We start from the raw sequence: 15,101 nt of genomic DNA on the forward strand, positions 1-15,101 counted from the left end.
TGAGATCCCAACACTCAACATAACTTAAGTCCTGTTTGTAGCTAATCAGCAACAATAGCCCATCCCTGGGGATCCAGCTTGGAAGGACCTGGGGTCCAGAGAAGTGTGTGTGGGGGGGCTCTTCTGCACCAATCACTCCAGCAGGACAAGGAGCCAGCGAGGGATGCGTACGTCACAGCATGCCGGGTGCGGCCTGCCAGAGCTCTGCTCACCTGCACATCTGCTTGTACGCGTCCTCGGCCACAGCGAAGATGTGGGGGTCTATGTCACCCATGTTCTGGCCACTGTAGGCGTAGATAACCAGCTCCTCGTAGATGGGCAGCTGCTTGTAAGGGTTGATGGCGACGAGGATGATACCTGGGGGCAGGAGGGAGGACATTCAAACCCAGCCATGAGCAGAGGAGCGGGGCAGGAGATGCCGTGAGAGGGATCCTCCAGCAGCTCAGATTAAGCTTGGGGTGGGGGGGCATTTGAGCAAGCACTGAAGTGAGCCATGGCAGGTATTTGATGTGTGTGGCCATCACTGGGGGACCAGTATGAGCCTCAGTACCATCCCCCCAGCTGCCATTTTATTGGGGGGGGGCTAGGAGACCGAGGTGATCGCTCCTCCCAGGAAGAGCAGGAGGCTCGTTTATGGAGGGCCAGAAAGCAGTGACCACATCTGGTCTCAGGTCACCTGGAAAGCCGGGCATGGAACCCCGGTGTCTGACTCCCTCTCCCCTGCTCCAGCCGCTGGACCCTGCCCCCTGGGGAGCGCTGTGGGTTACCGAGCTCGAGGACTCCCCCGCACAGAAGAGTCCCAGGAGAGCCAGCGACCAGGCGCTCACCGCAGTAGGTGTAGATGGTGTTGGTCTCCAGGAAGCGAGTCCGGAGCGTGTGCAGCACGGCCGGCTCGTGGAGGTAGCTCAGCGCCACCAGGTCGTTCTCTCTTGACAGGTAGTCGGGGTTGCGCAGGAAGGGCAGCTGGGGGCACCGGGGGTCGAGGGGGAAGGTCGATTCCTGTCACGGGGAAGGAGGTCAAGGGAGAACAGCTGAGCTTGCTGGGAGCCAGTGCCCTCAACCTCAGAACAGTGTTAGTCACGGCTCTAGCCCCCCGGGAAGGCACTTGGGAGGCTTCCTATGAAGCCAGGCTGGGTCACCCCCACCCAGCAGCAGCTGCTCTCCCCAGCCCAGACCTGCCGTCACCCCCAATCCCCTGGGACTTGGCCTCTAAGCCACTGCCACCAGCGCTGCGCAGGACGGGTGGGATGCCAACCAACCCTTTGTCCTGCGGAAGGGACTGAGGCTCCTCATGGGAGAGATGCCAGCTCACCCTGCCGGGAAGAACTTCTCCCTCCCTCCCTCCAATGCAGCAGGCGAGGGGTTAGCGCAGCCAAACCGGCATTTGCCTGTTCCCAAAGCCCCCTGCCAGGCCAGTCGGAGGTGGAGGATGAGCAGGCTGGGATGTTGCCCTGTGTACTGGTGCGCAGGAGGAACAGGTGCGAGGAAGCCCAAGTTAGCCATGACTAGGACCCTACCAAATTCACGGCCATGAAAAATGCATGACGGGCCGTGAAATCGGGTCTTTTGTGCGCTTTTACCCAATACTCTACGTATCTCACAGGGAGACCGGTGTTTCTCACGCTGGGGGTCCTGACCCAAAAGGGAGTTGCAGGGGGATCACAAGGTTATTTTAAGGTGGTGGCGGTATTGCCACCCTTACTTCTGTGCTGCCTTCAGAGCTGGACGGCCAGAGAGCAGCGGTTGTTTGCCGGGTGCCCAGCTCTGAAGGCAGCACCCCGCCAGCAGCAGTGCAGACGCGAGGGTGACAATAACATCCCAGGCCACCCTTACGGCTGTGCTGCTGCCTTCAGAGCTGGGCAGCTGGAGAGTGGCGGCTGCTGACTGAGGACCCAGCTCTGCAGGGAGCAGCACAGAGGTAAGGGTGGCGATACCATACCATGCCCTCCGCACTGCTGCTGGTCACGGCGCTGCCTTCAGAGCTGGGTTCCCTGCCAGCAGCCCCCGCTCTCCAGCCGCCCAGCTCTGAAGGCAGCGGCACCGCCAGCAGCAGCGCAGATGTAAGGGTAGCAGTACTGCAACCCCCCCTGCCAGAAAACCCTCCTTTTTGGTCAGGACCCCGACAATTACAACACCCTGAAATTTCAGATTTCAATAGCTGAAATCATGACATTGACTATTTTTAAAATCCTATAACCGTGAAATTGACCAAAACGGACCATGAATTTGGTAGGGCCCCAGCCATGAGCCACAGGGCTGCTCGGAGGGGGGGGGGGCCCCAAGCGGGGCAATTTGCCCTGGGCCCTGCAGGGTCCCCCACCAGAGTTTTTTGGGGCCCTTTGAGGCACTTGCCAGACGTCTGAGCAGCCTCCAAGCCATTGGCGGCGACCCTGGAGCAGTGACGCCAGGCAGAGCCGTGGCTTGTCCTAGGCAGGGCCAGGCCCACGATTCTGTCAGGGAGGTCACGGAAGTGGTGACTTTGAATCAAGTCGGTGACACGTTGGAAGTGGCGGCAAACACGCCTGATGAGGCCCCGCAAGCAGAGTGGGCTTTGCAGCCTGGTGCGTGGGGTCGCAATGCCACCGACGTTTGGCCCGTCCATCCCTCCGCAGATGGAGACGGAGGGGCCAAATCTCAGTGGCACGGCAGTGCGAGCCCAGGCACTAGGTTGCCATGCCCAGAGCCCGGCCCACAGGACAGGAGCTGCTGCTGCAGTGGGGTGATCTCACTCTCCAAACCCACCCTCAGCACCCCCACTACTCTCATGTACACGGATGTAGTGAACACCGCCAGGCGGGGACCTTCCCGTGGCTTTCCCCAGCACCAGGGCCCGGAAATTCACTGGCACGTTCGGCAGCGCCGGCGGGGGGCGAGGGCAGCCCCCGCGCTTGGCAGAGGGGAATGCCACTCGCTGGAGGAGGGTTGGAGGACAGATGCCAGTTCCGCAATGAGGCCAGGCACTCCCCATCCTGTCTGAAGCTGCCGGGACACCTGCTCCCCCGGTCGCAGCAGGGGGCTGGACACGGAACTGCAGGCAGCCCCAGGAGAGCAGTCTGCTGCCAAGCTCTGCAGACGCCATTTCCACCCCAAGGAAAGTGCATCTGCCAGAGCGACTGGGCAGACAACAGGACCCTCCATGGGACAGAGCTCCACCCCCGACCACAGCAGCCCCTGCTGTGCCTATTTCACCCAACTAAGACCCTGTCAGTACCTGCTCATCTGCCTGCAGCATGGATCTGGGACTGCTCCCACCTGTTATATCCTTGGGGCAGCCGGTGTAGGAAGCAATCACTTGAGGCCAGAGAGCAGACAGCTAACCAAAACCTCCATTTTATTTACAGATACAGAGAGCTCACTCAGCCGGTTGAAACCGGCTGAGCTATCCCTTAATAGTCTAACTCAGTTGCCATAGTAACAAAACCCATGACAACCAAATACACAACATATTCCTCCCCCCCTAATAAGAACATCCCCTAAATAAAACACACTAAACTAGAGAAGGAGGGTAGACTGCCTCCATTCCCGGCTAAACCCTGGGGATTATTTTGCCCCATAACCGTGGGTTCGCCCTAACTAAAGATCCAGCCGATGAGGCGGCCTTCTGTCTCTAGGTGGATTACGGCGAACTTCTGGTGTTGTTGCACCCGAAAGTACTAGGGGCTCAGGGTCCGCAGCACGAATAGGTGAGGAGGTGGTATCAGCTCGTCCTGGGCAAAGGGGTATCTCAGCTGCCGGCAGTAATGGAGGAGAACAGTCAGGAACAGGTGACTCATGATTCGGTGTCTCACCAGGAGGGGTGAAGTCAGACCCCTCAACTGCAGATGGGTCCTGAAGACTGGCATGACCTGGCAACAGCTGATCTACATGTCGCCGCCAGGTAAGATTCTCTGCAGTCTGGACTGTATAGGAAACAGGTCCTGATTGAGTGATGACTGTGGCCGGGACCCATTTAGCTCTGGAAGTATAAGTCCGAGCCAAAACTGGCGGTCCTGGGCTAAAGGTTCGGTCTTTTGCTCTGGGTGCCCGTCTGATGACTTGATATTGCTGCTGATGTTGCACAGTTTGTCTGGGTTCAGAAGGTTTCAGCAGATCAAAGCAAGTGCGCAGCTGTCGTCCCATCATTAGAAAGGCTGGGGAAGCCTGGGTCGTAGCATGAGGTGTGTTTCTATAGGAAAGTAAGAAGGTATCCAGACGCTTTTGAATGGAGTGTTGTCCCTTTGCTGATTTCAAAGCGTTTTTCATTGTCTGCACAAATCTTTCAGCTAATCCGTTGGTGGACGGATGATATGGTGCTGACGTGATGTGGTGTATCCCATTTGCCTTCATAAAATTTTGAAACTCCTGAGAGACGAACTGCGGTCTGTTGTCGCTCACAAGTTGTTCTGGCAGACCAAAACGACTAAAGAGTCCTCGTAGTTTTTGGATAGTACTCTCTGCAGTAGTGGACTGCATTATAGAGACTTCTGGCCATTTAGAATGGGCATCTACTGCCACCAAGAACATGCTTCCTTCAAGGGGGCCAGCAAAGTCAACGTGAATACGTTGCCATGGGTTTTCAGGCCAGTCCCATGGTTGTAGGGGTGCCCACTGAGGTGCATTTCTTACACCCTGACATGACATACAAGCTTTTGCCTTCTCTTCAATAGCACCGTCCAATCTAGGCCACCAAAAATAGCTTCGTGCAATTTCCTTCATGCGCACTATTCCACAGTGACCGGAATGTAGCTGTTCTAACATCTGTGATCTCAGGGGTGGTGGAATAATGACACGCCTCCCCCACAACAAACAACCAGATTGGACCGATAACTCCGTCCGCCTGGACATGTAGGGAACAAGGTCGGGTGAGACCGGAGAGGTTTGTCGAGATTTTCCATGCATCACCAGGTCCATAACTTGGGATAATACTGGGTCAACACGGGTTGCCTTCTTTATCTGAGTAGCAGTGATGGGTGTATTCTCTACCTGTTCAAAGTAGAAGATTTCCTTTTGGGCACTATCTTGATGTTTGACCGGTAAAGGCAACCTTGAGAGGCCATCTGCATTGCCGTGCAGAGTGGATTTCCGATATTTGATTTCATGTGTGTGCAGAAAGTATCAATGCCCAACGTTGCATACGACTAGCAGCTAATGGGGGAATGCCTGTGTAGGGTCCAAAAATTGATGTCAGAGGTCGATGGTCTGTAAGAAGAGTAAACTTTCGCCCAAACAGGTACTGATGAAACTTCCTAATTCCAAAAACAATTCCTAATGCCTCACGTTCGATTTGGGCGTAGTTAGTTTCTGCTTTGCTTAGAGTGCGTGAAGCAAAAGCAATAGGCCTTTCTTCTCCCGAAGGCATAATGTGTGACACGACCGCTCCCACTCCATAAGGGGAAGCATCGCAGGCCAATTGCAGGGGTAAGGATGGATCAAAGTGCGTTAGAACTTCAGAATTTAACAATGCATCCTTAGCTTTGTTAAATGCAACATCACAGGCTTCAGTCCACTTCCAGGCCTTGTTCTGCCCAAGGAGCTCATGAAGTGGTTTTAGCAGTGTGGCTAACTGTGAGATGAACTTTCCATAATAGTTCAGTAGTCCTAGAAATGAGCGCAGCTGGCTTACATTTCGAGGTGGGGGAGCCTCCACAATAGCTTTAACTTTTGCAGGGGCCTGATGAAGACCTGCAGAATCGATGATGTGTCCCAAATATTCAACAGAGGGCTTGAAGAATTCACATTTGTCTTTGCGAACTCGTAGGCCATACTCTTCCAGTCTTTGTAGGGTAGCCTCTAAATTCTTTAAGTGATCCGCTTCATTTCTTCCAGTGACCAGGATATCATCCAGATAGCACTGAACTCCTGACAAGCCACACAAGATCTGGTCCATAGCCCTCTGGAACAGGGCGGGAGCCGATGTGATTCCGAAGGGTAGGCGACAGTATCGATAAAGCCCCTTATGAGTCACAATAGTCAACAGCTCTTGGGACTTTTCATCGACGTGCATCTGTAAATATGCTTGACTCAGATCAATCTTACTGAACTTTTGTCCCCCAGCCAGGCCTGCGAAGAGGTCATCGATGCGGGGAAGCGGGTATTGCTCTGCACACAACACTGGGTTGACAGTGACTTTAAAATCACCGCAAATCCGGAGAGAGCCATCTTTCTTCACTATTGGAACGATAGGACTGGCCCATGAGCTATGGGTAACTGGTATTAGGACTCCATTGGTGACCAGGCGCTCCAGGTCTGCTTCAACTTTTGGCCTGATGGCATATGGCACAGTTCGGGCTTTCAGATATTTTGGTGGACTGCCAGGTTTAATGTTCAATGTCACAGTGATTCCCTTCATACTTCCCAAATCATCTCCAAAAACAGCAGCATGTTTCCTTAGTATAGGAATTAGACTGGTTTCTTCTTTAGTCATCCGGTGCACTTCTGCCCAGTTCAGCTGAATCTTCCCAAGCCAAGACCTACCCATTAAGGCTGGGTAGTTACCTCTCACCACAAACAGTGGCAATTTAGCCGCCTATCCATTGAGCTCCACCTTAACATCAATAGTGCCCAGCATGGGCACAGCTTCACCTGTATACGTCTTCAGAACAGTTTTTGTTGCCTTAAGCGGAAGATGCTGTAGCTTTTCCTTATACACAGTCTCAGGAACCAGCGAGACAGCTGCACCGGTGTCTAGTTCCATGCGTATAGGTTTGCCCTCCAATAAGGGGGTTACCCAGTATTCATGTGAGCCCGCTGCCAAAGACAAAACATGCAGAGGCACTTCCTCTTGTGAGGAGGTGTCACCTTGATCATCCTGGGTCTGCTCTAGGGTATGCAAGGTTCCTCTTTTTGTCGGCCAGACCACAGGCCTCTTTCTTTTGTTTACAGGCATACTCAATGTGTCCCTTTTTGCCACAGTGTCGACACACCAGGTCCTTACACCAGCATTCTGATGCCTGGTGACCCAGCTTACCACAGCGGTAACATTCTTGACTCTGCACCGTTTTGTGGGTCAGTTCTTGTGACACTTTTTGCACCCTAGGGGATGCACCGATGTATTGTGCCTCCCTTGTAGCCAGTTCCATGGAGACAGCAATATCAACAGCCTTCTGTAATGTAAGCTGAGCCTCTGTCAGTAGGCGCTTCCGTATAGCTTCACTGCAGAGGCCACACACTAACCTGTCACGCAGGGCATCATTTAACATCTCTTTAAATTCACAGTGTTCTGCTAGCTTTTTTAAAATGGCTACAAATTGTACAACTGTTTCATCTTCCTTTTGGTCTCTTTTGTGGAACCTATATCTTTCAGCAATTACCAGTGGTTTTGGAGAGAAGTGAGACCCCAGGATTTCCACAATGTCACTGTAAGATTTAGTCTCAGGCTTAACAGGGTGTAGTAAGCTGCGTAGCAGAGAGTAGGTTTTAGCCCCTACAACAGTTAAGAATATTGGCACCTTCTTCGCTTCTGTAATGTCATTTGCAATACCAAAAAGCTCAAAACGCTCAGTATACACATGCCACTGCTCTGTATTCTCATCAAAAGGCTCCAGGGGCCTGGTCAGAGTAGCCATGATTTTTAGTTTCACTTTCACAGTCAGTGCAAACAAGCAGCTTTTTTTCTTTGTTTGGTCTTTACCTTGACTTCTACTTCCTTCGGTTACTGGAGCAGCACCAGGATCCCACCCTCGTCGCCAGTGTTAAGTCCTTGGGGCAGCCGGTGTAGGAAGCAATCACTTGAGGCCAGAGAGCAGACAGCTAACCAAAACCTCCATTTTATTTACAGATACAGAGAGCTCACTCAGCCGGTTGAAACCGGCTGAGCTATCCCTTAATAGTCTAACTCAGTTGCCATAGTAACAAAACCCATGACAACCAAATACACAACACCACCCCAGGGAGCTATGCAGCTTAGAACAGTGTCTCCCCTCCACCCCATCCACTGGAGTTAGTGGGGGGGGGAGGCTGGGGTGCCACCTACTAGACCCTGCAGGCCAGAAGGCTCCCTGACTTACCGAGCCATCTTCCAGGCGGAGATGGAGGAAGCTGTCTCCTTCCTCGTAGCCCCTGGTTAGTTCTGCAGATTTCCAGACGTCCAGGCAGTCAGGGATCCACACCCGGGTGCCCTGCAGGAAAAGCCGGGGGAAGCACAGAAACGAGACATCAGACACAAGGGAAGAACAGGGCTTCTTCCGCTGAGCCCCTCCCCCGGCGGCTGTGCCAGGTGCAGACCCCCCCCCACCCCCAAGCTGAATGAGTGAGTGGAGGGGTGCCGAGGTACGTAGGGGCGACCTCTGCACCCAGCCACGGGAGGTCACTTGGGAGCCCAGCTGTGCTCTTCACCGGCCATCTCCAGGGTCTGAAGGTAGCAGGGCGAATTTGGCAGGGCGGGGGCTGGGATGGTAGCGGACACCTGAGTTCCTGCAGTGGAAAGAGGACGAGAACTGGCCAGTGGGAGACGCGCTCACCTTGCAGGATTAGGCTGGGACATTCAGCCTCTTCCATTGGCTTTGTCCTTAGTGCTCTGGCAGCTGAAACTTTGGTGGTTCACAGCCACTGTGGCCTGCGTTCCAGGCTGTTTAATGCCCCCTCAGTGCTCAGTTCAGCTACCAATGACTCACGGAGAAGAGCCCAGCTTGGCCCCCTTCCCACACCCTGGCTGGCCAAGGCTGCAGCAGCAGGACCAGCGCTGCTGGCTGGGACCCATCTGGCATGAGCCAAGGGGCTGCACTTTCCGCATCCCCTCAGGCGGGGGAAGCCACCTGCTCCATGACTGGCGCTAGGGACCAATCTCCTCTTCCAACACTGGGGAACAGCACGGCCGAGCTCTCAGGCTGCACCCAGGAAGAAACCCTCTCGCCAGCTGGCAGTTTGCCTACAAAAGCCCTTCCTAGCATCTGCAGGGAACCGAGCCCGTCACTGCAGACAGGCCTCTCCCTGCACACCCAGCCCCATTTGAAGGCAATGGCCATTGGCAGCACCAGGGCACGTCCATCCGGCTGCAGGGGCCTAGCAAAGCAGTCTGTTACGCCGCTCCGCGCAGGGAGTCACTGGGACAAAGTGGGTGCAGGCAGGGGGTGTGCGGACCCCAGACCAGCTAACAGAGCAGGGACACGAAATGCCTGAGACCAGGAAGAGACAGAGCCATTTTGGAGCAGAGCACAAAGGGGGAAATGGCCCGAGCCACTACTCCAACCGCAGCAGCGTTCCATGGTACGGAGGCCTGAGCATACGCCAGTGGGCAATGCACAGCTGCAATGCAGACTCCTGGATTCTGTCCTGCCAAGGCAGCAGACTGGAGTCACCTGGGGAGATGCACATGTGGGACTGGAGGGCCATAGGAAGTGCTGTGGAGCGGGGTGAGCTGGTAATTCCTCTGGCCAGAGTCGGAGATTGTGCCAAGGGCACAGAACAGACAGGCCTCTGGGTTCTCTTACAATCAGAGCTCAGATCTGGGGCCTGACTTGGCCCTGAAATTCTCAAGCGCCAACATATGAGCAGCCGCCTTCTCAGCGGAGGGTCTGCCAAAGCATGAAGACCCCCTAAGCTTATTTCTACCAGCTTAGGCTAAATCTTCCCTAAGGTACATATTCTTCCTTGTCCCTCAGACAGTGTCGCTGCCACCACCAAGTGAGTTAGACAAAGATTCAGGAAAAGGACCACTTGGAGTTCCTGTTTCCCCAAAATATCCCCCCCACCAAGCCCCTTCACCCCCTTTCCTGGGGAGGCTTGAGAATAATATACCAACCAAATAGGTAAACAAGGTGAGCACAGATCAGACCCTTGGGTTTTTAGGACACTAAACACCAGTCAGGTTCTTAAAAAGCAGAACTTTATAATAAAGAAAAAAAAAGGTAAAAGCAGCACCTCTAAAATCAGGAAGGAAGGTAATTTTACAGGGCAATAAGATTTAAGAGAGGATTCCCCTCTAGGCAAAACTTCCTGTGTTTTTGTAACTTTGAATGTACAAGCTAAAACAAAAGATAAACCAACGCATTTCCTTGCTATTGATTACAATTTTTGTAATCTTGGAGGCTTATTTCAGGTAGGGGTTTAGGAGATGTTTTTTCCTGCCCTGGCCCCTCTGTCCCGGAGAGAACAATAAAGAGCACAAACAAAGCTTTCCCCCCCGCTCAGCAGATAAGAAAGGTTCTTCTTCCCTTATGGTCCTTTTGGTCAGGTGCCAACAAGGTTATTCGAGCTTCTTAACCCCTTACAGGTAAAGGAGGGATTTTTTGCTACCCGGAGCTGTATATCTATGACACAGGCTCTTTCTCAGTTAGAGCAACAGCTCCAGGTTCAGTTAGCAAGAGACGCTGGGGCTGGGAGGACCACAAGGAAAGGTGATGCCTGCTAGATTACCAGCCCTGCTCTAGGTCCTGAGCACATCTGTGCCAGCATTGGCTGGGGGCTCCCTCAAACTGGGGTGACAAACAAAAATTTCCATCTGAAGCTCAGAAAAGCACCATTAAAATAGTCCATACGTTTTGTTTCAGCGGGTGTTGCCCCAGGGTGAGCCTGATACATAGAGGAGACCAATTAGTATCATGTAGGTCACTATAAGAGATTCTATGTTATCAATAATTTATTACTCTAATTTCTCATAGCATCATCTTTAATTCACCCTTCAGCCATGAGCTCTTGCGCCTCGTAAGGGAGCTGCATGCAGGTCTTTCAGCGAGGCCCAAGAGGTTTAGTTCTTGCAATTTTTCCAATACAGAAAGATCAGCAGGTTGGACTTTTTGGGGGGTGGAGGTGGGGGAAAAGCCCTTCTGGAAAAAAATGGCACGATTCCCACAGTATGACGCCCACAAGCGCAAAGAAATCAGGTGGAAGTTTTCATGAAAGAAGAATCTGTCATGGACTTTTTTAGGTTAGAAACCTGGGAACAGTCCAACTGGACCAGATCGTCTGTCTAGTATCCAGTCTCGGATTGTGGCCAGCATCAGAAGTTGCATCTTGCTCTGAAATAAACCTCAACATTAAGCAGGTTAGAGTCTGCACCCTCCACATTAGATCTCCTAATCGCTTCTATTTATGAGAATCTCTAAACTCCTTTCCAACAGTTGTCGGCACCAACTGTGGCCGTTTTTGAAAACCACCTCCTGGCCTGTCCTGTCATGGCAGATAATCAGCTGAACACCACGTCCCAGCGCAACACTGTGGCCAAAGGGCCAGCAGGATCCTTGGAGGCATAAACAGGGGACTCTCAAGCAGAGGGTATTTGACTCTGGTGCGAAAGCTGCTGGAATCCTGTGTCCAGTCCTGGTCCCCACAATTCAAGAAGGATGTTGATCATTTGGAGAGGGTTGATGAGAACGATGAAAGGGTTAGAAAACCGGCCATGGAGTGAATGAGCTCCTTGTGTCTATCTACTTCGCTTAACAAAGAGACGGTTCAGGGGTCACTCGATCTCAGCCTGCAAGTACCCACGTGGAGAAGGAAGAGCCAAGTGGAGTCTATCTCGCAGAGAAACGACCACCACTATCCAGCGGCTGGATGCCGAAGCTAGACCAGGGTCAGCGTGCTCACTGCTCCCAGCAGAGGCAGGGCCTTGGGGAAGGGGTGGGGTGGAATAAGGACATATCCCCTCCAGCCCCCAGCCCTGACCCCCCCCCTACACTCACGCCCCAGCCCTGACCCCTTACATCCCCCCCCACACACACACACACTCAGGCCCCTGCCCTGAGCCCCGCAGCCCCACCCACCCCCCAGGCCCATGCCCTGAGCCCTGTACCCTCTCATACACACCCAGCCCTCTGCTTGACTCCTTCACACACACCCCCATGACCCCAGCCCTGACTCTGGCACCCCCACATACATCTACCCCCCCACTCCCTGCCCTGACTCTTGCACCCCCTGCACATCCCCAGCCCCTCCACACCCCATGCACCCCCCACATCCTGACTCTTGCACCCCCCACATCCCCACCCAGAGCACCAAACGGGAACTCCTGCACCCCCCCCCACATTCCCACCTGCACCCCTCACACCACATGGGAGCTGCCCAGGTAAGTGCCCCACACCCAAACCTCCTGCCCCAACCCTGAGCCCCCTCCCTCATTCTAGCTCCTGGCCAGACCCTTCACCCCCAGCCCTGTGCTCGGTCCACTCCCACCCTCAGCTCAGTGCAGAGAGAGGGAGAGAATGGCCAGAACCAGGGAGAAGGTAGCTACCCGCTGTATGTGGGCAGGGCCGGGACCCCAGACCGGCAGCGGGGTGAGTAGGTCTGGCAGCCAGGATCCCAGCTGGCAGGAGCCGGCGGATGGAACCTCTGAGCGGCAGCAGGCTGAGCTGCTCAGCCCACTGCCGGTCTGGGGTCCCAGCAGCCGGCCCCGCACAGCCCGCTGCTGGTCTGGGGTTCTGGCTGCTGGACTCTTGCCAGCCGGTGTCCCGGCCGCAGGCCCGCTGCCGGCCTAGGTGAACAGAACCCCAGACCAGCAGCGGGCTGAGCGGGCCAGCGGTGTAAGATCAACATTTTAATTTAATTTTAAATGAAGCTTGTTAAACATTTTGAAAACCTTGTTTATTTTACAATACAACACTAGTTTAGTTATATAATATATAGACTTGTAGAGAGAGACCTTCTAAAAAGACATTAAAATGTATTACCGGCACACGAAACCTTTAATTAAAGTGAATAAATGAAGACTCGGCCCAGCACTTCTGAAAGGCTGCCGACCCCTGAGCTAGACAGACTGGAAATAAGGTGCAAGTTTTGAACAGTGAGATAATTAACCCTTGAATTATTTATCAAGGGTTGGGAGGGATCCCCCCAGGGATCCCTCCCCACATCACTGGAAGTTCCAAAAATCCCAACTGCTCTAAAGAGATCTGCTCGTGTTCGGAGGAATTCGTTCAGGAACTTCTATAGCTTGTGTTATGCACGAGGTCAGACAACGGTGCCTCCTGGCTCCTCCATGCAGCAGTTACTTCAGACACTAAACTGACTCCACAGAAAATGCGATGCTAGAGCAAAAGCCGAACTCGGAGCTCACTGAAGGGCAAGGTCTCCGAGTGCGTCACTTCCCAAGCCCCTTTTCACCACCGAGGCCCCAGAGCATTCACTGGAAGAGTCAATCCAGGAACAGCAGCGAAAAGGAGCGTTATCCCATTCGGGCGAGTCGGAGCACAAGTTAGTTGGCAGTTCTCTAAAGCAGACATGCAGAAGACCAAATAGCACAACCCTGAACTGCTGAGGATTTATAGAATTCGGTTACCAAATCATGACTGAGAATTTACATTGCAACACTGCTCATTCAGAGGCGCGGGTGTGAGGCCCGATTCCAGTGAATCGGCTTAAAGCCGGCCCTCATCACTAGAGCCCGCTTCTTTATTCTGCACAATCAATTCCTACTAATTAAGTTTCTCCTTGGATATTAGGAACTAGTGTGGCTATATTCCTTGCCACCCAGAAATTCTACAAAATTTACATCTACCCACACAGATTAACCCCTCATAAGAGAAGCCAGAGGCCTTTTGCAGTCCAAGGAAAGCTTCTTTCCCAATACATACGGCCCAGCTTTCAGGGACAGGCTCTGGGAGGAGTTTTAGGCCCGTGCAGAAGCCCCACAATTCTGTAAGTTATACAGTCTATTTTAGATTTGCAAGGCCAGTAATATATCATGCTCCCAGCTGGCTCCTGCCTGCCTGTTGCTAGAAATCGGGGCTGCAAATTTCACAGATTTGCAAAATCAGCAAAAATGTAACTTGGCTCAGAGCAGGTGTTTCTGCAGCGTGTAAGACACGTGTTAATAAAACGTTAACAAAACAAGCAGTGAATAGTTAAGTCTAGAAGACTTGAACAGCTTTTTTTTTTTTTTTTTTAAACTACACAGGGTGCGTATGGCATTATATCCAAAAACCCTGTGCTGAAAATATTTAGGTTGCAAAGGTAAGCATTTCAATGTTGGGAAATGCCAGAGTTTTAGGTTGCATGGGTAACCCTACTCAGCCCCAGCTAGAGCTAATGGAGTAACCGGTAGCAGTAGTAGGTTATCTTCTATATGACCAGCCACTAGAGGGAGATGGCAACAGTTTGCCACTGGCTTTCACAGCTGTTTGAAAAAACTTCTGGATTAATTCCTGGTTGTATTGGGGGGAAAATGTGCTCTGGCAGTTCGACCCTTCTACCCCCAGCTTGTCCCATCCCCTGGCTCCTGTTCCCAACCCCACCCACCCTACTGACCCCTTCCCACTGGGTCCTGCAGCCCACTTCCCTGCTCTGCATTTCAGCCAGGCTGTTTGCAGAGGGCACAGAGCACAGGAGAGATTTTCCCAGCTCTCAGTTCTAGTGACTGGAGCCTCAGGGTTGGTCTACACTACAGTTAAAAACCTGCAGCTGGCCCTTGCCAGCTGATTCAGGCTTGCAGGCCTCAGGCTGTGGGGCTGTTTCACTGCCGTGTAGACTTCTGGGCTCGGGCTACAGAGCCTGAGCCTGGAAGTCCAAGTGAGCTGGCACAAGGCAGCCAGGGGTTCAGTTGCAGTGTAGACGCACCTCTGGTGCCAGGAGGAGCAACTGCAGGGAGAATCTTGCTCACCCCCAAACCGGAACACGGTCAGGGCAGACAATCTGAGCTGCAAAACTCTAACAAGAGTGAGCGCGACCAAACGACCTAAGTTCTCAGAGGTTTTAGTTCTGCCAATTTGAGCACTTTATGGGGGCAGCAAAAGGTCCCTCTGACACCACGGTGACCCCCTCCCTCCCCACTCATGCCAAATTTCAAGGCCGTGCTGCAAAGCAGCTGTACCAGAACTCTGCAATGAGACCATGTCAGTATATAAATGAAAAAACAAATAAAGAGACGGGCAAGGAATAGTTTTCCCTAAGCTTGTTCCTGGAAACAGCAGAACCACTTTGGCCAAAGCCTTTTAATCCCATTTCAAACACGAGCAAGTCAAAGTGCACCAGGGGATTTTTAAACACACAGCAGCAAGCGTTGTGGTTCTGGGGCAGGTCTGAGACGTGGAGCACCCACTGCTCCTATAGCCTTCAAGCAGAGTGGGAGGGAGAGCTCAGTGGTTTGAGCAATGGCCTGCTAAACCCAGGGTTGAGAGCTCAATTCTTGAGGGGGCCACTTGGGGAACTGGGGCAAAATCTGTCAGGGACAATACTTGGTCCTGCTGTGAAGG

The 15,101-nt window shown here is 53.0% G+C and overlaps 1 protein-coding gene across 1 annotated transcript in view; it reads right to left on the reverse strand.

Moving 5' to 3' along the window:
* LOC123354519 (unconventional myosin-Vb-like) overlaps nucleotides 1–8,117 on the reverse strand; it is a 60,560-nt gene extending 52,443 nt beyond the window's left edge. The window contains exons 1-3 of the mRNA XM_044996639.1: nucleotides 7,986–8,117; nucleotides 828–999; nucleotides 213–357 (exon numbers count right to left, since the gene is read on the reverse strand). Of these exons, the coding sequence (XP_044852574.1) occupies nucleotides 213–274 (62 nt within the window). The 5' untranslated portion in view covers nucleotides 275–357; nucleotides 828–999; nucleotides 7,986–8,117. The remainder of the gene's footprint in view (nucleotides 1–212; nucleotides 358–827; nucleotides 1,000–7,985) is intronic.
* Between the last annotated feature and the right edge of the window lie 6,984 nt (nucleotides 8,118–15,101).

The sequence above is a fragment of the Mauremys mutica genome, chromosome 21, assembly GCF_020497125.1.
Source record: "Mauremys mutica isolate MM-2020 ecotype Southern chromosome 21, ASM2049712v1, whole genome shotgun sequence".
NCBI classification, from domain to species: domain Eukaryota; kingdom Metazoa; phylum Chordata; order Testudines; family Geoemydidae; genus Mauremys; species Mauremys mutica.